This window comes from Mustela erminea, chromosome 13 (assembly GCF_009829155.1).
Source record: "Mustela erminea isolate mMusErm1 chromosome 13, mMusErm1.Pri, whole genome shotgun sequence".
In the NCBI taxonomy this organism is placed as follows: Eukaryota; Metazoa; Chordata; class Mammalia; order Carnivora; family Mustelidae; genus Mustela; species Mustela erminea.
In genome coordinates this window covers 68,373,920-68,398,287 of record NC_045626.1, presented here as the reverse complement: position 1 = coordinate 68,398,287, position 24,368 = coordinate 68,373,920, and the positions used below count along the sequence as shown (strand labels likewise).

The 24,368-nt window shown below is 43.0% G+C and overlaps 1 protein-coding gene across 13 annotated transcripts in view; it reads left to right on the top strand.

Annotated features, from left to right (window-relative positions):
* DEPDC5 (DEP domain containing 5, GATOR1 subcomplex subunit) overlaps nt 1-24,368 on the top strand; it is a 136,784-nt gene that overhangs the window by 54,403 nt on the left and 58,013 nt on the right. For 8 of the 13 annotated variants that reach the window (XR_004277994.1, XM_032310146.1, XM_032310149.1 and 5 more), the window contains 7 exons: nt 4,422-4,491; nt 7,077-7,113; nt 7,867-7,987; nt 10,264-10,484; nt 15,483-15,686; nt 17,624-17,759; nt 18,741-18,838. Coding sequence is in view for 10 of the 13 variants with exons in the window: in XM_032310146.1 (XP_032166037.1) it covers nt 4,422-4,491; nt 7,077-7,113; nt 7,867-7,987; nt 10,264-10,484; nt 15,483-15,686; nt 17,624-17,759; nt 18,741-18,838 (887 nt within the window). In the remaining 3 variants the exon portion in view is untranslated. The remainder of the gene's footprint in view (nt 1-4,421; nt 4,492-7,076; nt 7,114-7,866; nt 7,988-10,263; nt 10,485-15,482; nt 15,687-17,623; nt 17,760-18,740; nt 18,839-24,368) is intronic. The other 5 variants (XM_032310151.1, XM_032310152.1, XM_032310150.1 and 2 more) reach the window with 2 other exon arrangements.

Sequence of the window (24,368 nt, the reverse complement as noted above, 5' to 3'; positions counted from 1 at the left end):
GAGATCACAAGTAGCAGAGAGGCAGGCAGAAAGAGAGCAGAGAAGCAGGCTCTCTGCTGAGCAGAGAGCCCGATGTGGGTCTCAATCCCAGGACCCTGAGATCATGACCTGAGCCAAAGACAGAGGCTTAACCACTGAGCCACCCAGGCGCTCTGCAGTAGGCTTATTAGTGTGTCTATTTCTGATCTCTCTCCTTCAGTCCATCCTTTAGATCAGGGTTTTTCAACCTCAGCACTACTGACATTTTGGGCCAGATCATCTTTGTTGTTGGGGGGCTGCCCCATGCCTTGTAGGAAGTTGAGCAGCATCCCTGATCTCTACCCACCAGATGCCAACAACACCTACCCGCAGCGTGATAACCAAAATGTCTATGAGAACTGTGGCTAAGTGAATTTTCCTATAAAAAAACCTGGAGCGAGTTAACTGTTCCTTTGAAATCTGCCAGTAGAGCTCATAACCTCCTGGAAACTAACTATGAGAACTAGATATCCGCAGACCTGCCAAAAGTGAAAAGACTTGAGCTATTATTCTTTTTAGTGTTTTATGATTTTAAAAAAAAATGCCTGCAGGTTTATGGGAAGTGCAGTCGAAACTGGAAAGGGAAATCATTTAAATTAAAAAAAAAATTAAAAAAATCCAGTGTCTCCTACAGTACCACATGCCTCCCGAGTGGCAGAATCCCACCTCATTCTCCATTCCCCACTTTGAGAATCAGTTCTTTAGGCCAGTGGTTTCTTCTTTCTGATTTTTTTCTTAAGCAACAGCCTCCCCACCTTTTTTTTTTAAGTATAAGTCTTACTTGCAACCAAGTATACAGTAATGAGAAAGTACTCTTTTCACTTTTGTATGAGGAAAAGTTCACTTTTCCTGATGTAGTAGGCCCATATGTCACACCAAGGAACCCTGGGGGTCTGTGGGCCAGCATCTGTCAACTACCATTCTACCTGGTTACCAGAGTCATTTCATGAAAACTAAATCCCGTTGCTTTTCTTCTCTGATTACTCATACCAGCTTGAGGAAGACTGAAGTGTTTGACATCTGAGGCCTCCTTTCCCCCCTTTGCCCTCTTTTATTCTGCATAGCAGATGCACACTTCCCCCTCTTCTGAGTCTTTCTACCTGGAGGGCCTCTCCACCTGCCCTCTTCCTCACAAATGCCTATTTATCCTCTAAGACCTGACCTCAGCAACTCTCTCCTGCGAGTTTTTCCTGTGCTGTCCTGGAGAGCCAAAAGCCACCTTCTCTTGAGTGCTTCTGGAGCATTCTGCCCTTCCCTGGGTTGTCTGTTTTAAGGCGGCATTCTGTGAAGGGCAGAAGACTGCTCGGCTGTTCCCCAAGCTAAACAGAACCTGTAATTTTGTCTTCTGTTTAGTTACAAGTCTTTGCTGGAGACCAGCTTGAAAATTGATCACAGGGGCGCCTGGGTGGCTCAGTGGATTAGGCCGCTGCCTTCGGCTCAGGTCATGATCTCGGGGTCCTGGGATCGAGTCCCACATCGGGCTCTCTGCTCAGCAGGGAGCCTGCTTCCCTCTCTCTCTCTTTGCCTGCCTCTCTGTCTACTGTGATCTCTCTCTGTCAAATAAATAAATAAAATCTTTAAAAAAAAAAAAAAAGAAAATTGATCACAAATGCTGATTTTGGCCTTCTGGTTTTTTCTTTACCTTTGCTGTGGGCCAGATTGCCCTTGTATGGTGGTTGCTCCCAGTCAGCTGTAATCATTCATAGGTGAAGAACCAAGAAGGAATAGTGGTTTGGCCATCCATGTAAGGATGGTCTGGTCACCCAGTAATTATCCTGTTCTGAGTATGCCTCTCCCTTCTCAGCACAGTGAGGGACTCTCTGGCTGGTCATCCATGTGATTCCGTTATGTACATGTGTGTGTAACTGTTCGGTGATGTTCAGTTTTGTATGTTGTCATTGCATTGCTTGATGAAGTCACTTTAAGAAAAAGTGCCTGCTTTCCAAGAGGTTGCCTTTAGAATCTTTCTCATCTTGTATTTATGTTACTGTCGTTTTAAAAACTTGGTCCAAGTAAAATAGTATTTTGAACTTTTTTGATTTTTCACTTATTTCAGGGAGCAATGTATCTTCTTTTTTGTCAGCCCTTTAATTAGTTTTGGCTTTGTAATCTTTAAATAGACATTCAGATTCTTTTGTCCATAAGAAAATAGCTACTGTTTAATTATACACCATATTTCATGGTTTTATGTTTAGTTTAGGAAATAATTAAAGGACAGAGTAGCTGTAGCACACAAAAAATTACATAAGAATTTAAGCACTGTAATTTCCTCAAATTTTAATTAATAATAACTTGAAGGTTTCCTGATGTATCACTTTATTTTTCATGCCAAATTGGCTCACTGATGCCATTTAAGATGGATGATAGATCCAGGTGGGGCTTCAGAATTTGAGAGCTGGGATGGCCTGAGGCCTGCTTTTCTTTCACTTCTCATTGTGAGCCTTATTTGCTTGAGCTATCCAGGGACAGGAGCAAAGAGGGCTGGCTGCCTGGGCTACATGGCTGCTCACAGGGGCCATTGTTCTCATTCTGTCCGCAGCCTCTTCAAAAGCATCCCACAAGGCCAGAGAGCTTACCTGAAGCATAAACAAATTGTCTTCAGTGAAAAATTATCACTCTCCAAAAAGATCCAAAAAGTAAATTAATAGCAGATATATAAGAGTTACGAAGGTGGGGGATATCACCGACTATCCCCAGAGACTGTTTTGGAGATCATAGAGACCTCCAGTTACACTGTATAGGTGAGGAACCTGAGTTCCAGAGAGGTAAAGTGGCTTGTTGAACAACAAATTCATGGCAAACCTGAAGCTATTGGTTTAAACCATTTGAAATTGTGATAGGAGACTGGTTTTGACTTTCAAACACAGCAATTTCATGTGGATAAATCTAGTAGAAACCCATTGTTCTGGCTAATATCACTATGCCACACAAATTTTTAAATTTATATTTATATTTTATTTATATTTTTCAAATTTTATTTTTATTTATATTTTATTTATATTTTATATATTTTATATTTATATATATCTTTATTTATATATTTTTTATATTTATATTTTTTATTTATATTTATTTATATTTTTTCAAATTTTTATTTAAATTCGAGTTAGTTAACCTATAGTATAATATTGGTTTCAGGAGTAGAATTTAGTGATTCATGACTTCCCTCAGATCATTTGTAATTAATATCTGGAAACAGAGCTACATCCTCTACATGGTACTTTCCTTGGTACCACTTGGAGTGGCCAAGTGCCAGGAGCTGGTTGGACTCTAGGTCTTACTGTAGTTAGTATTCTTTTTTTTAAAAGATTTTATTTATTTATTTGACAGACAGAGATCACAAGGAGGCAGAGAGACAGGCAGAGAGAGAGGAGGAAGCAGGCTCCCTGCCGAGCAGAGAGCCTGATGCGGGGCTCGATCCCAGGACCCTGGGATCATGACCTGAGCCAAAGGCAGAGGCTTTAACCCACTGAGCCACCCAGGCGCCCCTGTAGTTAGTATTCTTACTTTCTTGTGCACATAAAGTGTTAGTTACTAGGATTGCCCTAAAGTCTGCTGGTTATCTATTGATACTGCCTTTTTTTTTTTTTTTGGCTTATGATCAGAGTTATGATGGAAGGTGGGGATTGGTTAGTATTCAGAACATCCTTCCCATAAATTAATTATAGATTAAAGAGGATGCCTGAGAAATGGAAAAGGCTGTATAGCCTCTATTTACTCATTCATTCAGTATACCCAGGGCCAGCTTGGGACTCCCATTTTTCTTTTGTGCCTGACATGACAAATGTGATTTTCAAAGGGGTAGGAATTTGATGGTTTGTGTCTTTTTTTTTCCCTTTCCTTTTTTCTTCTTCTTCTTTTTTTTTCTTTTCTCTTCTTTTCTTTTCTTTCTTCTTAAGTAGATTCCATGGCCAGGATGGAGCCCAGTGCAGGGCTTGAACTCACAACCCTGAGATCAAGATGTGAGCTAAGGTCAAGAGTCAGATGCTCAAAAGACTGAGCCACCCCTGTGCTCTCTTTTCATGAGATCACTTTTTTCTTTCCTTGCATGATTTATTCTTGCTTACCAAATACTATTCAACCAATAAGGAGCACCTTTGGGCCCAGCATCATGCCAAGTGTCAAGATGCAAAAGTATCATGGTATAAATAGATTTAAGGAGGAGTTTCTCATCCAGTTAGGAATCAGGGCTAGCATGAAACCATTTATGGAGAATGAAAGAACAATAATTAAAACCATATTTAATGTTTTATAGTAATTACAGAACAAGTTAGAATTGGGGGAATGAGTGAAGCCTGAGACATAGGCAGTTATGAGAGGGCTAATTCATGGCTGCGTTTTAATTGTGTCTTGAAGTTTAAAATGAAAGGAGCTTAGATTAATGACCCTTTCTTCTTTCACAGTTTCTATACATCCAAAAGCCAGCTCTTTTGTAACAGTTTCACCCCACGAATAAAACTGGCAGGAAAGAAGGTAGGTGTCACCAACCTCCAGAGCCTTCAGGGACAGTCCCTCACCAACATGGTTATTTTGGTCCCGAGATATGCCCTTCTCCCTTACGGTCATTAATATGTTTAAGATACTCATCTTAGAGCTTTGTAATTTTCCACATTAAATACATCAATAACAAGGCAAACCCTCCCAGACCATAAGAAATATCTTTGGGAAAAGTATGACAATTATTTGTAGTTCCTTAATAATGAAAAGAATTATTTTAGTTATGATGTGACTGGTTTATTCAGATAGTGGGACCTCTCAGATACCTTTGGGGACAAAGACATGGGCATGCATTGCAGCAAAGGGGAAATATGAAAAGATCAAATCTTAGTGGTAAAGAAATGCAAATTCAAACAAGAATAGGATTATTTTTTGCTCACCAAAAGGGTTTATTTTATTTAACTTTATATTTAAACATTTCATTTTTAAGTAATTGCTACACCCAGACTTAACAACCCAAAGATCAAGAGTCACATGCTGTACGGACTGAGCCAGGCAGACACCCCTGCTTACCGGATAACCTTAAAGCAAAATAATTATACTAAGTCCTAGAAAAAGTGGTGAAGTTGGTGCTCGAGTACCTGGTTGTTGTACCATACTTATGAAAAGCATTCAGCCATGTATATCAATAGCAGTGCAAATGTTCATGCTACTTAATCAGATAATTCCATTTTGGCAATGTGGTCTAAGGAAATAACTGAGCTGTATTGAATGCAAGTGAAGTCTTGGTCCTGTATTATTTATAATAGCTACAAGTTGAAGATAATAGGGAAATGACTAAGTGAACCATGAGATATCCACTCGATGGAATATATTCACAGCCAATAAAAATGCCAGTTTTAAGAATCTTAAAGGGTGTTTTTGATGTAATATGAAGAGAAGAGCAGACTGTTAGGTATGTAGGTGGTATACCAGTGTGCTCTCACGCAGCTGCCTGTTTCTACCAGAGCTGAACTCTGAAAGTTGTCCCATTGTCACTTTGTTAGTAGTATCAGGGCCATTTCTTCCTTTCTGGGGAAGAATGGGGGGTTAATGTTACTTGTCTAATAAGGAAAATGTTAATTTCAAGGACTAGGAGGATTCCTCCTAAAATAGGCCATGTCAAGTACTGAAGTGCTGGGAGAAGGGACTCTGCCCAGAAAGGGCCACCTCCTGTTCTCTGAGGTTTTATGCCTTCATCACAACCCTTCTGGGCAAAGAGGAACACAGAGGAACTTCTCTGCAACATGACCATTTTTGTCTTTTTTTTTTTTTTTTTTTTTTTTTTAATATTTTTTTTTTTTTTTTTTAAAAGATTTTTATTTATTTGACAGAGAGATCACAAGCAGGCAGAGAGGCAGACAGAGAGAGAGGAGGAAGCAAGCTCCCTGCTGAGCAGAGAGCCCGATGCGGGGCTCGATCCCAGGACCCTGAGATCATGACCTGAGCCGAAGGCAGCGGCTTAACCCACTGAGCCACCCAGGCGCCCCCATTTTTGTCTTTTTTTTTCCCCACAAGATTTATTATTTGAGAGAGAGAACAAGAGCACTCATGCTGCGTGTAAGCGGTGGGGAGGGGCAGAGAGAGAGAGAGAGAGAATCTCCAACAGATTCTCTGCTGAGCATTGAGCCTGATGTGGGGCTTGATCTTACAACCCTGAGGTCATGAACTAAGCTGAAATTGAGAGGTGGACACCTAACTGAGCCACTCAGGTGCCCCTGCAAAAAAATAAATAAATAAATAAATAAAATAAAAATTAAAAAATTTTATTTTATTTTGAAGATTTTTAAAAATATATTTGAGAGAGGGATCAAGAGAGAGAAAATGAGTGGGGTGAGAGGGTGAGGGGCGGAGGGAGAAGCAGGGTCTCCATTGAGCAGGGAGCCCCATGTTGGGCTCAATCCCAGGACTCTGGGATCATGACCTGAGCCAAAGGCAGATGCTTAACTTACTGAGCCACCCAGGCACCCCAACATGATCATTTTAAAGAAGAAACAATGAGTATTATGAAAGTTTAAAGGGTGCTGAAAAATATTTATTTGGGTGGAAAAAAAAAGCTCCTTCTATTTTCTATCTCTGTATGCCATTTCAGCAAACTGGGTAATCCACTCAGTGCTGAGCTCTTGTGGGTGTAGGCAGACCGGTGAGAGTACCATGGTGAAGGGGGAGGCATGCATGGAGGGCTTAGGGTAAAGTAGGAGCAAGCCACGGTAGGACATATACACCAGTGGACTGACCAAGAGCATGAAGGGCTGGGCTTGGATTTTGGCTCTGCCAGCTGCTAACCATGTGACTTTGAGCAAGTCCCTTTTTCTCTTTAGAATTGAATATCCTTTCCTGAAGGTGGGGTGCATATCCCCATTGAATAGAGTTCTGAGGGTGACCAAGGTGTGAAGTGGGCCGGGTAGGGCCTGATACTGAGGTACGTGGGCCTCAAGTGTTCCCTCCTGCCTTTCTGTCAGTTTCATTGAGGGGGAAGGCACGGTCCCTTCCCTGGGGAGCAGCCACCTACATATTGTGCCTTGTGATAAGTTCTGTTCTGGCAGAGGAGACAGTGATTAATTATCTATCTAATTTTACAGCCTGCCTCTGAGAAAGCAAAAAATGGCCGTGATACATGTGAGTACTTTTGTGACCTCCTTTCATCCCTTTTAGAAAGAGTCAGCTAAGCCATGGCAACAAGATCATGTGAGGTCGCAGAAACAGTTCACCACCAAGTTGGGAAACTGGAGTTCCCTTTGGGAGGTCCCTTAACCACCTTGTATATTTTTGTCCCATCACCTGCAAAATGGATGGTGACAAACCTTGTTTTTCTTTTCCTTAGGTCAGTTGTAGGGATTGGGTAGAAAATTTTAAAGTACTAACTGTGTTACATATTAAGATGATCTTTTTAAAGTGGAATCCCAGAAGAATGAAATATTGCCAAAACCTTACCTTTATTTAGTGCTATATTATTTTATTTTTTTTTAATATTTTAAAATTTATTTTGAGAGAAAGAGAGATTGAGAGATAGAGAGCAAGTGGGTGGGGGAGAGGCAGAGGGAGAGAAAGAATGTAAAGTAGACTCAACGCTGAGCGAGGAGCCCTCTGCGGGGTTCGATCTCAGAACCATGAGATCATGACCTGAGCCAAAATCAATAATTCGATGCTTAAGTGAGCCACCTATGTACCCTAGTGCTAGTGTTATTTTCTGTATCACTTCGACATGTAAGTCATTTAATTTCAACAACCTGATGAATGGATTATCATCTCGCTTTTCTTGGGCGGTCATGATGGTGATCATCTCTGTCTTGCAGATTTTGATGAAGACCCTTCGAAGGCATCTGGTTGAAATGTGTTTTAATGACTATTTGTGTGATTTATGCATTTCAGCTCTTGGGACACCAAAAGAACCTGAGAATGCCCTTCCCATCCAAGTAGATTATGATGCTTACGACGCCCAAGTTTTCAGGCTACCAGGCCCATCCCGGGCTCAGCGCCTCGCCACCTGCAGGTTTTTTGCCAGATTCACTTTGGGGTGTATATAAAAGTTGCTTGGAAAAAATCTGAGGGCCTGTGGGGACCTTCATGAGTACAACCTTGAAATTGTTTTAAATTAAAATTAGCCAATGGAAGCTATACCATGTAGCTCATTGGGGATTTTGTTTCTAGGTTCTCTGGCCCACCCATTTTGTTAGCTATATTTGCAGGAAGCATTTTCTCCAAATAAAGAGAGTGTTCTGCTTTTTCTAACCAAGAGAAACAATTCACAGATTCTAGAATATTTTTCTCACTGGGCTGCTACTAATACGTATAGATCCTATAGATCCACCGTTCCTTTTGGCTTTTTTATTCCCAGAAGGCAAGAGACTTCCCTTTGATTGCTTTTTTTTTTTTTTAAATAAGATTTTATTTATTTATTTAGTTGTCAGAGAGATAGAGTACAGGCAAGCAGAGTGGCAGGCAGAGGCAGAGGGAGAAACAGGCTCCCTGTGGAGCAAGGAGCCCTATGTGGGACTCGATCCCAGGGCGCTGGGATCATGACCTGAGCCGAAGGTAGCTGCTTAACCGACTGAGCCACCTAGGCATCCCTCTTTAATTGCTTTTTAAATTGCTCCATGGTGTTTGGTCATAAGCTAGTCTTTAAGAGTGATGTAGTTAGATTTACCAATATATTAATTTCTGAGTATTATGTTAAAAAAAAAATCCATCCCTATCCCAGGGCTTCCTCCTGCCCTTGTGAACCAAGTACCACAAACCCATTTTCCAGATTTCTTAAATATGCAAGTTTATTTAAGCACAAGTGATTGGAAAAATATGCATCCCTTCACATTGGTAAATGAGCTTATAGTGGCCACATGATTATCTTTTGTCCTTTTTCCTCATCCCCAAGATGAAAACATTTAGAGCTCAGACAAAACATTTCCTAAATGTTGAGAACATTCAGTGCCATTAACTACAGCTCTCCCACACATAGATGCTGCTTAGGGGCTCGGTTGTGTTTTCATTTGGAGTATTTTAAAATGCTTTCATGGTCCAAGATCCTTGGTTTTCCTTTTTCTAATGAAAGGTGGCAAGACCTGGTATTTCAGAGACCTAGGTTATATGTTCCCTGAGGGAGCAGACCGTGTTTTGGTGCTCTGTACCCTGTGCAGGACTGAGCATCCACTAGTGTCCATATATTTACTGTTGCAATAATGTACATATGGTCAGCTCAGGGGATCTGTTTTCAGGCTGTTTAAGCTCTGACTTAAGGCAAAATCCTTCCAGGTGGAAAGCAAACAGCTCTGATGCCAGAGAGGGCAAGCCTTATCTATAGTTGCTAACTTTTCCTTTTTGTCTCCCCATTGGGCTTCTCCCCTTTTGATACTTCCTCCTACTGCTTTCAGAGGCTTCCCCCTTAGGGAGTTTTATGTTTTAATAAGAGTATACTGTTTTTTAAACCTTTATTAAGGACATGTTCGAACATGTTCGAACAAATGGAGTAATATATGAAGAGTGCTCAGTGTCTTGTGAGACTCATTTCATTACTTTCCCCACATTTTGCATTTTGCTTGAGTGTTCTAAAGCAAATCCTTTTTTAAAGACCTGTAAATACTGTAGTGTATGTCTCTAACAGAAACAAATAAGTAATCACAAGTACCAAAATTAACACTAATTCTTTCATATCTTCTACTAGCCAGTCTATAATTAGATTTCCCAGTTGTTTCAAAAATGTATTTTTAGTTTGAATTGGGATCTAAAGGAGATGTAGACATTGCATTTGATTGGAATATCTTTTTTTCTCTAAATGTAGTTGTGTTGCTTTCTTCATTTGGCTGATTGTTATGTTATAATGTTTAACTTCTCCTCTCTTTTCTGGATTTCCTATAAACCAGCAATGACCTCCAGAAGCTTGATTAGATTTAGGCTCAGTTTTTTCATGCAGGAAGCCTCTTGAGGTGGCACTGTGTACTTTTCTCTTGCATCATATTGTATCCTGCGTAGTTGTCCCATTTTCAGTGATATGAGATGGATCAGTGGGGATCAAGCAGGGTCAGACTGGACCAGTCACTGCTTGACAGCAATTACCCTAAGACTTGGGCCATTTGCAAACAGTCAGTTCTTAACATAGCATCTCAAGCTGGTCAAGGCAGAATACCTCCTACTATTTCCCACTCATAGATCACAGTGGGGATTTTTGTTACTGGTTTCCCAAGTATCTTGGGGTGGCGACTAATTTTGTGTTTTCAGTTCTGGGTGGGGCAGCATCACTTGTTGGTTGGTAACTCATTGTCTCTCATCTTTCAGGTCTGTGCGAGAGCGGGAGAGTCACCATCGGAAGAGTGCCAGCTCCTGCGACGTCTCATCCAGTCCTTCCTTGCCCAGCCGTGCACTGCCCACTGAGGAAGTGAGGAGCCAGGCTTCTGATGACAGCTCCCTGGGCAGGAGTGCCAACATCCTGATGATCCCACACCCCCACCTGCACCAGTATGAAGTCAGCAGCTCCTTGGGCTATACCAGCACTCGAGGTCAGAGAGCTGAAGTATGGGCACAGCTAGAGACAGATGGGGACAGCTCCCTTCCTATAGCAGGGGCTAGGGGGCACAGGATGTGACCAGGTGTGGGGTTTAAGCCCCATATCTTAATTATTTCCATGCCAGTGCATTGAGCTGTATGTATGTGCCTCTGACACCTTTCCCCCCTTCACTGTAGCTGTATACCTTTCCTTCTGTTAATATAGATACTTTCTTAGGCCTAGAGTCAAAGGTATTTGCTCATTTCCTTTTTAAAAAAATTTTTAAATTTTTTGAAGAGTTTATTTACTTGAGAGAAGATGAGAGAAAGAGAGAGAGAGAACACAGAGGCAGAGGGAGAAGCAGACTCACTGCTGAGCAGGCAGATTCACTGCTGAGCAGGGAGACGGACATGGGACTCAATCCCAGTACTCTGAAATCATGACCTGCGCTGAAGGCAGACACTTTTTTTTTTTTTTAAAGATTTTATTTATTTCTTTGACAGAGAGAGAGAGAGAGAGATCACAAGTAGGCAGAAAGGCAGGCAGAGAGAGAGGAGGAAGCAGGCTCCCCGCCAAGCAGAGAGCCCGATGCGTGACTCGATCCCAGGACCCTGAGACCATGACCTGAGCCGAAGGCAGAGGCTTAATCCACTGAGCCACCCAGGTGCCCCTGAAGGCAGACGCTTAACCAACTGAGCCACCCAGGCACCCCTGTTTACCTATTTCCTTATCACTGTCATTTGTGCCATCCCTAAAACAGCCTCTGCCTCATATTCTACTTTAAGATTTCTCGCAGTCACCTGCTAACCTGGCTTGCAGTAACAAGTGTGGGTACTGCTTTTTCTATATCTCATCCTGCCATTCGACCGCACCTGCAGCTGGAGTCTAAAGGCCCCTCCTGAAAAAACTTCTGTTTGAAATCATTATGGATTCATGGAAAACTGCAAATTACACATGCATGCACACACATTGGGAGGTCCTATGTACCTTTCATTCATTTCCCTATGGAGACATGTTGTATAATTGTAGACAGCCTCACAGTCACAGAAACTGACGTTGGTACAAGCCCACAGCGCTTATTCAGATTTCACCAGCTTTGCATGTACTCATTTGTGCATGTGTATGTCTATGCAGGTTTTTTTTTAAAGTAAGTACCATGCCCAACATGGGTCTTGAACTCATGACTCTGAGATCAAGAGTCATATGCTCTAAAAACTGAGCCAGCCAGGCACCTCCTGTGCAGTTTTTTCATGTGTGTAGATTTATTTATTTGTGAGTATCATTGTAATTAAGATACCAAACTATCCCATCATCACAAGGCTGTCTTGTGCTACCTCTTTATAGCCACACACTGTCACTAATCATTCTCTTTCTCTATAATTTTGTTAATTTCAAAGATGTTCTATAAATGTAAGCATAGCCCTTCTGACTTTTGACCAGTGACTTAGGAATGTTGTATACATGCAGCTTCCCTCTGTTGCCCTCCTGGAAGGATTCCTGAAGGGTGAGGACTGTTTTCTGTGTGCCAGGACATTGAAGGGGAAGGCATCAGCTCCAGCATCATATACACTGTGCCAAAGGCCTAGGACATTTTTTTGTTTTAATTTTATTTATTTGCGAGACAGAGAGAGAGAGCATGAGAAGGGAGAGGGTCAGAGGGAGAAGCAGAGTGCCTGCTGAGCAGGGAGCCTGATGCAGGATTTGATTCTGGGACTCCAGGATCATGACCTGAGCTGAAAGCAGTTACTTAAGCAACTGAGCCACCCAGATGCTCCAGGCCTAGGAAGATTTTTGACCGCAGGAAAAAGTTTGTTTTTTAACTGGCTCAAAGTATAAAAAGGAAATGCTGAAAGAGAAAGGAGCAGATATTTAATTGCATGACTATAGCATATAACCTATGTATATAAACATTCAAAGGAATTTTAATATGTTTGAAATTTTCTAGGTTATCTTTTTCCCACTTTCTGGAAATATCTAAGTTTGCATGACAGGTACTCCCATTTTGCTGAAAATATTCTTGGTAGGGTCTGTAACAAAAGCTAAATTAAACTAAATGTTAATTCTTTCTTTTTTTTTTTTTTTTTTTTTTTTTTTTAAAGATTTTATTTATTTATTTGACAGAGAGAGATCACAGGTAGGCAGAGAAGCAGGCAGAGAGAGAGAGAGGAGGAAGCAGGCTCCCCGCTGAGCAGAGAGCCCGATATGGGACTCGATCCCAGGACTCTGAGATCATGACCCGAGCCGAAGGCAGCGGCTTAACCCACTGAGCCACCCAGGCGCCCAATGTTAATTCTTTCAAAACACTTTTTTACTCTAAAATCCAGCTCTCTGGGGAAATAACATTGTAGCTTTGAAAGTAGCTTTGAAAATAGTTTTCTTAAAAATTATCTGAATAGTAGAATTGATTTCAATGTCCTTTAGTGATATTTGGGAGTTTATTGAGAAAGCCAAAAACCAATTCACCGGAATATTGTAAGGCAGTACAATCTACAGGCCCTTAGTTTACTATTTCTCTGCTATGTTCAGGCGGTCTTATCTATTTACCTACCCAACATAGCATAAAAAACATTTCCCCATTCCTCTACATGTATTTTTGACCCATTTTATCCCTTAGTCATATTTCTCATCCTTTTCAAAGCATGAACTTACCTATTTAAAAAATTGGGTTTTCGGGGCGCCTGGGTGGCTCAGTGGGTTAAGGCCTCTGCCTTCGGCTCGGGTCATGATCCCAGGGTCCTGGGATCGAGCCCTGCATCGGGCTCTGCTCGGCGGGGAGCCTGCTTCCTCCTCTCTCTCTGACTGCCTCTCTGCCTACTTGTGATCTCTGCCTGTCAAATAAATAAATAAAATCTAAAAAAAAAAAAAAATTGGGTTTTCTCCTTTTACTTTCATGACAACTAACTAGACCATATTCTTCTTTACTTGGTAAACCAGATCATCGGTTCATTAACTAACAGTGAAAAATACAGCTTTCACGGAGATCTGAATGTCCTCTTCTTGCAAATCAGCTTTGAGGAATTAACTATTACTGTATACCAGGTTCTTTGGTAGGCATTGGCTAAATATTGGTGGACAAGACAGATTCCTTGATGCCATGGAATTTGCATCTGTTTGATCCCCTTTCTAATGTGGGTGATTGCTTAGTGAACATGGGATGCACATCAGGGATGCTGGTTGTGGGTTTTAAGTCTCTGATCCACTTAGGTTATGTAGCCTGTGGCCTCCATCTCTATAATAGGAACCTGTCTGCCATTGGATGGGGGACAGGTTGAGTCTAAATATCGTGCCACCTCCTTGCCAGGTCAGCACTGGATGCATCCATTTCTTCATTCTTTTCTCCCAAGAATTTTTTTTTAAACACAGTGGCATTTGATTGCTTTCTTATGTCCAGGTCACTGAGTCAGAAGGAAGGGGTTCTGATCCACCCAGTCATTAGGGCTCAAGGATCCTTCTATCCTGGGATGCCATGATCATTAGCACTGGTCTTCAAAGTTGGCACAGTAGGGGAAAAGAGAAGGGATAATTATGAGTGGAGATATCTGTGGTCTAGGCCTTCAATTGGAGCATGTCACTTCTACCAGTGTTCTCTTGGCTAGAACAAAGTTTTTTATTTTATTTTATTTATTTTTATTTTATTATTTCCAGTATAGTTAACATACAGTATTATATTAGTTTCAGGTATACAGTAGAGTGATTTAACAATTCTGTACATCACCCATTGCTCGTCAGCAAGTATGCTCCTTAATCCCCATGCCTCCACCCACCTCCCCTCTGGTAACTATCAGTTTGTTCTCTATAGTTAAGAGTCTGTTTGTTGGTTTGTTCCTCTCTCTATCTCCTTTGCTCATTTGTTTTACATTTTGCTTAGTGTAATATTCTCTGGCTCCATGTCATTGCAAATGGTAAGTTTTCATTCTTTTTCATGGCTGAATAATTTATCATTGTATTTATATACCACATCTTTTTCCGTTCATGTATTGATGGATGCTTGGGCTGCTTCCATAATTTGGCTATTGTAAGTAATCCTGCTATAAACATAGGGGTGCATGTATCCCTTTGAATTAGTGTTTTTGTATTCTTTGAGTAAATATTTGGTAGTGTGATTACTATATCATAGGGTAATTCTGTTTTTAATTTTTTGAGGAACGGCCTTACTCTTCTCCACAGTGGCTGCACCGGTTTACATTCCTACCAATAGTGCAAGGGGTGGAATGAAGTTATTTGGCCCCAGCACAAAGGGGCTGTAGTCTCGTGTGCCTACACATTTGCTCTCTCTGCCAGGACCTGTCCTTCTGGGCACCAAATATCTATTTTTTTAAATTTTTTAAAAGATTTTATTTATTTGACAGAGAGGGACATACAGCGAGAGAGGAAACACAAGCATGGGGATTGGAGAGGGAGAAGCAGGCTTCCTGCCAAGTAGGGAGCCCGATGCGGGGCTGGATCCCAGGACTCTGGGATCATGACCTGAGCTGAAGGCAGACGCTTAACAGACTGAGCCACCCAGGCGCCCCTCAAATATCTATTTTTATTGTTCCTTCCATATAGAATATACTCACCCTATCTCCCAGGGAATTGTTGCATTCAGCTCAAAGTATAAGGTCTCCCACAGATGTGTGTGTGGTCCTCCCCATCAGGTTGTGGTGTGACTTCATTGGGCCAGTAATTTAGGAACCAGAATGCCCTTCTTTCAGGTATTTGTTTATTGAGAAAGCATGGGGGAGGGGCAATGGGAGAGGGAGAGAGAATTGCCCCACGCAGGGCTCAACTCTCAGGACCTTAGGGCCATGACCTGAGCTGAAATCAAGAGTCAGACCCCTTAAGTGACTGAGCCACCCAGGTGCCCTTCTCACAGGTATTTAAAAAGCGAATCAAATCGTGATTTTACGTGTTTCTCTCACTCCCAACATGTATGATATCCAAGATTCTGGTCAGCTTGGCTGATTGCCTGCCCATCCCTGGTTTCACCATGATCTGTGGTTTCTCTTTGTGCCCCTACCATCACTGACAGATGTCCTGGAGAACATGATGGAGCCACCACAGCGAGACTCAAGTGCACCGGGGAGGTTCCACGTAGGCAGTGCGGAATCCATGCTGCATGTTCGACCTGGGGGATACACACCCCAGCGGGCACTCATTAACCCCTTTGCCCCCTCACGAATGCCCATGAAGCTCACCTCCAACAGAAGGCGCTGGATGCACACTTTTCCTGTGGGTAAGTTGGTTGCTCGGGAAAGAGCCTAGGCTGGGAGCTGCTGGTCCTGGTCCTTGTCACTAACCAACCATGTGGCTTGGTCAAGTATTTCAGCTTGTCTACACCTCTGGTGCCCCACGCATGACATGGGGATAACCATGGCCATTCTGCCTATCCCAGGGGTTCCTGTGAGGATTCTTGAGGGCACTCTTGGAAAGGGCCTTGTAACGACGGAGCTATGTAAACCTAAGGGCTTCTCATTTTTGTTTGCAAAGGACTGTACTTTGTCACCCGCCTTCTTTGTTAAGGTGATTGCCCCTCATTCTTGTTCATTCCTTCCTCTCCTAGCTCTCTCTCTGGATAGTGATATTATTGTCTTGCTTACACAGAAGTTAGGTTACTCTGTGTTCTCTCAGGGGTCTCTGACAACTGAAAAAAACAAAACAGGACATTTTTTGAGAAATGGGTGAACCTTTTTTTTTTTTTTTAGTTCAAATAAGTAAAAAAAAAGTGTAAAATAAGTGGATTCTATTTTTTATAATGAGATGCTGTACAGAAATAAAATTGAACTACAACCATATACAAACCTATGTTGAAATTTACAAACATAATGAAAGAAGCCTGACATAAAGAAGTACATTCTGTATGATTCCATTTAAATTAAGTTCAAAAGCAATCAAAACTTAAGAAAATTTTTTTCTTCAATTTCACTGTTTTTCCTAGCCTGTCCTCTTTGATCTGTGTTCTGTCCTACAGAGGATGACAGTAAGATTTTATAAAGCTGTGGCTAAAATTAAACTTCAGCTTAATGGGCTCTGACTGGGCTGGGAGGGAACAGATGCATTAAACTCCAGGGTTTTTTCATGGAGGCGATCCTGCTGAATGCCTGCACATGTCTAGTTATTTCCTTTTCCACTTGCTTTTAGTGTTAAAAGTTGAATAAGTGAGAAATGAATCTGGTTGTTTGGGCTGTAATGGGGGTTCACTCCCAAACTCCTCTTTGACCCCCGTCTCCCTGCCATAATCAGTCGCATGGTTTGTTTGTTCCCGATGTCTCTTTCCCTACATTGTTGTCCCCATGGGCTCCCTTCAAATTCTCTTACGAGAACTGTTGATGTTTGTTGTGTGACCTCTAGCTCTTCTTTCTCCCAACCATTAGGTGCACTTTCCTAATACAGAACTGTCCGGCCCCACTTCCTCTGTTTCCTCCTACTGCCTGCCCAGCCTGCTCATAGCTGAGGCCCTCCTTTGCCCAACTCCCCAACTTGGTGTCCCCTTGCTCCCATTCTCAGAGGTTCTGTTCTTCCCCAAGCCCATCTGGTGGTCTCCTGCTTGTCTTTTGGCTCCTCCACATTTGCGATTTCATACACATTGTTTCTTCTGCCCAGGTAGTCACCCTGTCTTTCAGTTCCTGCTAACCTTGCTGAACACTCACCTCTGAAGCTTCTCCCTCCCCAGGAAGCATTTTATAGTAGATTTCACCCATGGTGATTTCTCTTCCGCCCACCCAATGTCTTTTCTGCACTTGCTCATCCTCTGCTGCTTAGAGTTACAGTTGTCACTGCCTTATGTGTTAACAGAGTCATTGGCATTTCACTTGTTGTGTTCTTTGTTTAGTTTGTGTTAGCCCTCCTGGGAGGGACCCTGTACTCCTATACATCAGTAGTTCTCCATGGTGTCTCAGCTTGACATGCATGAGACAGAGGCTCCTAATGTATTCTGAGGCTAAACAGGATGACAAATGTGAGGCCCCAAAGGAGGGTGAGTTCTGCTCAGAAGAGGAGATGTCCTTTTGGGAAGCTGGAGGGTCATGTGTGTAGTGTTGCCCTTGGAGTGCTCTCTTGACAGTCTTTCCCAGCACCCATGTCCCAGCAGCTGGCAAGAAGGAAGAATCAAGCTAAGTACAAAGCACTGGCTGTTGGGTGGGAATGATGCTCAGTGGATCTTTGTCTGGGTAGGACCATCCGGAGAGGCCATCCAGATCCATCACCAGACCCGGCAGAATATGGAGGAGCTGCAGGGCAGCGGGCAGAGGGACCCAACTCACTCCTCTGCAGAGCTGCTGGAGTTAGCGTATCATGAAGCAGCTGGAAGGTGAGGATGTGCGTAGGGCTCTAGAAGGTACCTTGAGAAACTCCCCAACACCCAGGACCATGGCTGAATAGTCTGCCAAATACTATGTTTCTATGACTTGAAGGGGCAGGATGAGATCAAACCTTTCCTTTGTCAGTGCCATTCCTTTCACTGGGCCAAGTGCAAAGCAAATAGCCTGACACTGTTGCCACATGTGTTACTCAGGCCCTGCTGTAGCTTTCATTCAAAGCATACTTTGTAAACCTCAAACATGAGCTTCATCTAAACCTTAGCCAAGGGTGAGACCGAGTGCTGAGGCAGGTGGTTCATGCTGCGTGTTTCAGGCAGTCTGTCTATGACTTTTGTCGTTTTGGTCACTGAGAAATTCCACTGTTGAGCTTAGAAGTTGTTTATGCTAAAAGCAGTGGAAATCAAGGCCTGCATTTATAGAGACAACTCTTCTGAACCTGGGCTATGAATGCAGTACAAGGCAGCCAAGAGAGTCAGTGCAGGAATAAAGTCAGTTAAGCCTTGACAAACATGAGCTAGGGGTGACCTCCAGCCTCACTGTTCCTCTGATGCTTTAGGAGACACTTGGCAAAGGGCAATCTTCGGCCCCGTTTTCAGTCACCTCGACGTGCCATGGGTTGGATGAGATAGGGCAGGGCCTGACCCTCTTTATCAGCTTAAGTCACCTTACATCCTTCTGTCCATGTGAGCAGGGGAAGGCTGAGGACAAGAAAGGGCTGCCCTGTATGGCAGTTGGAGAGTAGTTTTGAGGGGGCAAGGGCAGGACAAACAGGCCACAGGGGAGGCCAGAGCTGGCCCACATACTGAGCACGGCAGCCTGGTAGCCTGTGATATGGCTCCCAGGTTGTTGCCAGCCCATGTGGCCAGATATTCAGAGCTGTTTTTGATGAAAACTCCTGGGATACAGGGTAAGCAGGATGAAAGAGGTGATGGTCTGCATTAAGCCAGGTGGCTGGGCTCTGTTCTCTGCAGGCACAGCACTTCCCGTCAGCCTGGTGACAGCATGTCCTTCTTGAACTTCAGTGGAACAGAAGAGCTTTCTGTCAGCCTGCTTAGCAGCAGTGGTGCAGGTAACCAGTCCAAGAGGTAACTTGGGATGCTCGGAGTTGCAGGCTCACATCTAGAAAAGACCCGGGGAACCAGAGAAGCAGGGCCAAGTCTATTCTGGGATCATTTCAGCCACGATTTTGGGTGACCTATTTAGAAGCAGTGCTGTATAATGCATGGAATTAGAAATGGGCCGCATGTTACATTTTGAGCCAAGAACACATTGGTCAAGCCACATTCATCATTGGCCTGTCAGTGAGTCGTGACCAAGGCCTGCATATGAGCTTGGTGTGGAGGGTAACACCCTTGGTGTTTGATAGCAGGAGAAACCTCTGCTCTCAAGGAGCTTCCAGATCTGGGAGTAGGGGCCTCACCCAGCAGCGTAAAAATAATCAGAAGAGGCCCAAAGTGAAACAGTGTGATTCCAGTTGTGCAATCAAAAAAGAGAAGGGTGGCATTTTTGCTTCGAGAAGTGGGCAAGCACCTCAGAGTTGAAGGCATGCAATTTGGTTACCTAGAGAGTTAGCAGGTGAGGGTTCTAGGTGGAAGTGGGGAGAGGATAAACTTATACAGGTTATATGATTTCTGGAAGCACTTGTGTATCTCCCCTGTCATGCAGTCATCCTAGGAGGACATATGCTATTAAATATTTTTTGCACATGGGGCAACTTAATGCCCAGAGGTGTAGAGATATTACATGAATCTCTCAAGCCCATGGCCAGGTATCCTGACTCAAACTGCTGTTCGTCATTTCGACCACACTTTTCAGAGTACCATTAGGATGTAGGGGAGTAGGAGTTGGGATGGGTGAGCACAGATTTTGGAAGGCCTGACAGGACAGCTGTTGTTCAACATGAGTGTGAAAAACATTAAAACTTGGGGGGCAGGGTGGAAATGGGCTGCTCTTAGTTTTCTGTGACTAACTGCATTTCTATAACTTAGCTTATAGTGAAAGTGAAATTGTATGAGATTGGTTGTATGAAGTGTTATTTCCATTTGTTGGTTGCTTTATCCAACAATATTTCTAGAGGTCTGTGGCTAAGCATTGAAAAGCAGTTGGTAGTAAATGAATCCCTAAAGGATTATAATTAATTCATTTTCTTCCCTTCTTCCCTCCTTCCCGCCTTCCTTTCTTCCCTCTCTCTCTCTTTTATTCTTTCTCTTTAAATGAGAAAATGAACTGAATAACAGTTTGGGGATAAGATATTTTTTATGCCTGCACTCAGGGTTCTGAAAATTTCACTGGGCTACCAGACTCCTGTTAAGTGCCTTCAGAACATCATAAAGGCAACCTTTCCATTTTGCTAAGCCAAGGGGCCATTTTATAGGAACCTAGACTTTGAACTTCTCAGGCTGTTTGGAGTGAGTTGTACCAATGAGGACTGCTCTAGGATTCACAGGACTATAGTTTGACCTAGTTTTACTGGTGACCTGAAGCAAGGGGATTCTGGGTTCCAATGGCAACAACATCGAGATTTACCCTGACTAGTCTTGGAGTGGTTCTGGGCCTGGGATAGAAAAGGTAGACCAGATGATTTCTCAGAAGATGAATCTTTTGGAAATTTGAAATCTACTTTGAGGAAAAAAGGAAGTTTCAGAGTCCTTATTTGGGGATGGTTGTGGAAGATCCTCTAATGACACCATCATGCTTGCACCATACATCCATGCACCTGATGGGCCTCTCTGCTTGGATGACTCCCGAGTACCTCATCCTTAGTGTGCTGACAACGAAAATCATGTCTTGAGGTTCCCCTACCCACTCTCCCTCTTCTGTTCTCTCCTTCTTCTGACTCTGGCCCCTCCCCTCCATTCTCAACTGCCATTGCTTTGGTTCAGAAATGACTCCTGTCATTGGTTCAGAAATGACTCCTGTCATTTCTGGCCAGGATTATGATAGCAGCCTTCTAAGTGATCTTCCTGATCCTGTTCCTGTCCCCTCTGATTCATCTTCCTTGCTGTCACCAAGGACGTAGTTCCAAATGCAAATTGATCAGCCACCCCTTCCCATGTGTAAAACCCTCCCATGGTTCATGGCTCCTGCCTGCCTTGTGTCCTCATTTGTCACCATGTCCACACATCACTGCATGGAGAAAGACTCAGGCTGTCGACTCTTCGGATATGAGTCCTGACTCCACTTCTAATGAGCAATGAGGCACTCAGGCCAGGTAACCTCCATGTGTCTCACTTTCTTCTGTATCATTCAGTGTGATAATCCACGTACGGTGGTTGGAATAGTGCCTGGCATGCTTGGGGCGTGCTCTGTGAATGAGAGCTGCCATTATTGGGTATGTTATGAGATGTGCATATGTTATATTCCAGCCATTGCTTGTGGCTCCTCCAAAGATCCTTGTCCTCTTATTCCTTTGCATGGACTAGTCTGCCTGCAGAATGCTTTTCCTCTATCTTCAGCCCTCATTCTCTCTGGCAGACATGAGCTCAGTCTTTATGATTCAAGCCCAACAATACCTTCTCTTTGAAGCCCCCCCTGGTGGTTCGCTCTCATCCCCAGGCCTTCCCAGGAGATGATAGACATGTTTCCACAGAGCTCCATATGCATAACGCAATTGTACTACTTGGCATATCATGATCTCTCTGTTTGTTTCTATGTCTGTCTCTGCACTAGACTGAAAGAACTTATCTTTATTCATTTTCTCTCCACAGTGTTTAGCACATTTATTGACAAATGAATTTGTGCTTCCACGATCAAGCTGCCATATGTGAGAAGCACATATGAAATTGAACAGCCCATGAAATTATTTTCTTTAATTGGTATGCAAGTGCATAATTACATAAATATGTTCTAGAATGTGTAGCTTCTTAGAGAAGGTGTGGGCTCCTTGGAGTCTTTTTCTAGTCAGGGAGAGAACGTTAAGTAGGATCATCCTTACCTTTGCCTGGTCTCTTTATGATTGGTAGCGTGTGTTTTCAAAGAGGCAAGAGGTCATTAGGAGGTAGACTGAAGAATTGGGCTCCTATAGGAATTGAATTCCCATCTTTGATCTTGTGCTTCCTGATCAATTATGTCAGCCAGCCACAGAAAGGATTAGGTAAAAATCATTCTAATTTTTATTACCATGTATAATAACCAATTAATGTCAGACCTATCAGGATATATCTTGAATCTTTCCATATGGTATCACTGCCACCAGTCCCAGCCCTGTCCAAGGTACCTTCATATTTTGCTTGACTGTTGCAGTATCCCACTAGCTGGTCTCTCAACTTCCTCCTTTTGTCCTTTCATGTAGTTTATTTCCAGCACAGCAATTCTGAGTGACCCTCTGAAAATAGAAGTTAGATCATGAAACTTATGTGCACAAAACCCCCTGGGGCTTCCCAGTGCACTCAGATTAAAAGCCAAGGGTGTTACGGTAGCCAACAGAGCCCCCTGCCTCTTGGGACCCCATTGTTACTCTCAGACCTCATCTCCTCATTTCCCCTTGCACTTCAGTAAAGTGGTTTCCCAAATGTATGAGGCACACTCTGCGTCTGAGGCACACTCTTGCTCATCCCTCTGCTCTGCTGTCACACTGAAGAGCTTTATGGGTAAGGTCTGCATGTCTGAGTTTGCCCAGGACAGCCCTGGTTTGAATTCACTGTCCTGTATAATTATCAATAGTGTCTCCTTTCACTCTTGAAAGGATTGGATGATAAATGATATGGCCATCCTCCCCACAGCTTTTTCTATTCCTTCCATTAGGTCTTACCCAAAGTGCCTCTCTCTACCCTGGCACTCCTCATCCATCTTCCATGCCTATTATTCCTCTAGAATACCACCTGTTATACTAGATCTTTTAATTTTGTATTTTTTATTGTGAGCTCCAACAAGTCAAGGATTGTTTCCCTCATGGCTGTATCTTCAGAACTTAAAACAGTTCCTGGCCCATATCAGGTAGTTGAATGAATATTAAAAGCTTTCTGAGGTTAGCTTTTCCTCCACTGGAGAGTGCTTTTCTTTCCTGTCTTATAATCTTGTTGAACAATGAACTGGATGCCTTTTATTAAAGGCTTAGATAGTGTTTTTCTGCCTTGCTTGTTTTTGAAGTGACTTTCCTTTCAAGCCATCCTCAATCTTCCTGGAATTTGGTTTGCTTTCTCAAAACCCACTATACTCTTACCTATTCCAGAAATGTTTATTGAACTGTAGGCACTGTGCTAAGGCCTGAGAAGAAACAAAATAATTAAGGCACCAGTTCTCTTCACCTCAAGGAGCTCTGGCTCACCATTCACTTGCAATTCTGTTTGAAGCAGTTTTATGCAAGATGACAACCATGAAAGGGAAGCCCTCTTTTGGGGAGCTAGATCTAGTGGTTTACAGTGCAGTTTGAACATGTGACCTCTGCTACATTATGATATGATAGATGAAGTAGTGCCCCAGCCCTGTCCCTCATGGTCTTTAGAGTTTAGCCTTCGGTTCATCATCTGTATAATGGACATAAAGATCTTCACCTTCATGCCTGCCTCACAGGGTTATTGTGAGGAGCAAAGGTAGATTGGGCTCCTTAAGGGCAAAATTGTTACAGTAGGTTCTCATCTGGGGACAAAGTGGGGTCTAACTAAACAACTAGTTATCTTTTTATTCATTAAAAGGTAGAAAAGAAACAGAACCTCATATGTGACCCCACCTTTACCTCCTGGGCTTGACAGTTTGCACCATCTGCAGGCACTCAAGCGTGACTCAGATTTTCTCCTGCCTTTGGACGTGATTCATCTGCAAGTCACGATTCACAGGAGTGGTGCCTCTGTGGGTTTCCCTCCTGGCCCTTTAGAATTTCATTTTAAGCATTGTTGCCTGGGGCTCATACCTGTACACTTCACTTGTTTTTCACCATGCTCCCCAGCAGGGACCAGGTGGTTGATGAGGTTGGGGAGACAATCTTTTTTTTTTTTTTTTTTGAGATTTTATTTATTTGAGAGAGAGAGCAAGACAGTGTGAACGAGCATAAGCAGGGGCCGGGGCAAAGGGAAGGGTAGAAGCAGACTCTCTGCTGAGCTGGGAGCCCACTGCGAGGCTTGATTCCAGGACCCTGGGATCATGACCTGAGCCAAAGGCAGATGCTTAACCGACTGAGCCCCACAAGCAGCCTGGGGAGATCATTTTTATCCCTCTTGTTTCTTTAACTGGGCATCCATTTCAGTCACTGTCATTCCCTTCCTTGGGGATAAGTGCTCTAGATGATTTTGGAAAAGAAAACAACTGGATGCCATGCTTTCTTTCCCTGTGGTATTGGGACTCAGAATCTGCAACTTGGTATTTGTGTTGAGTATTAGGTACATGTGGCAGCCCGATAGCTGAAGTAGAGAGGAAATCATAGCACACGGAAGCTGGAGAAAAGGCCCTCAGAGTCATTCATCCAGGCCAGGTTGGGATTTTTGTGGGTAAGTTCCATTTCTGTACCCCAGGGAGGAGAAATGACTAGCCCCACGCACAGGTTTCTAGATGTCACCAGGGACCAGTTCCGAAGGCTCCACACTGATAACCTGTTTTGGCCTGAGGTTAGCAAGCAAAGGTTATGTTCATACTTCTTCTTCTTCTTCTTTTTAAAGATTTATTTA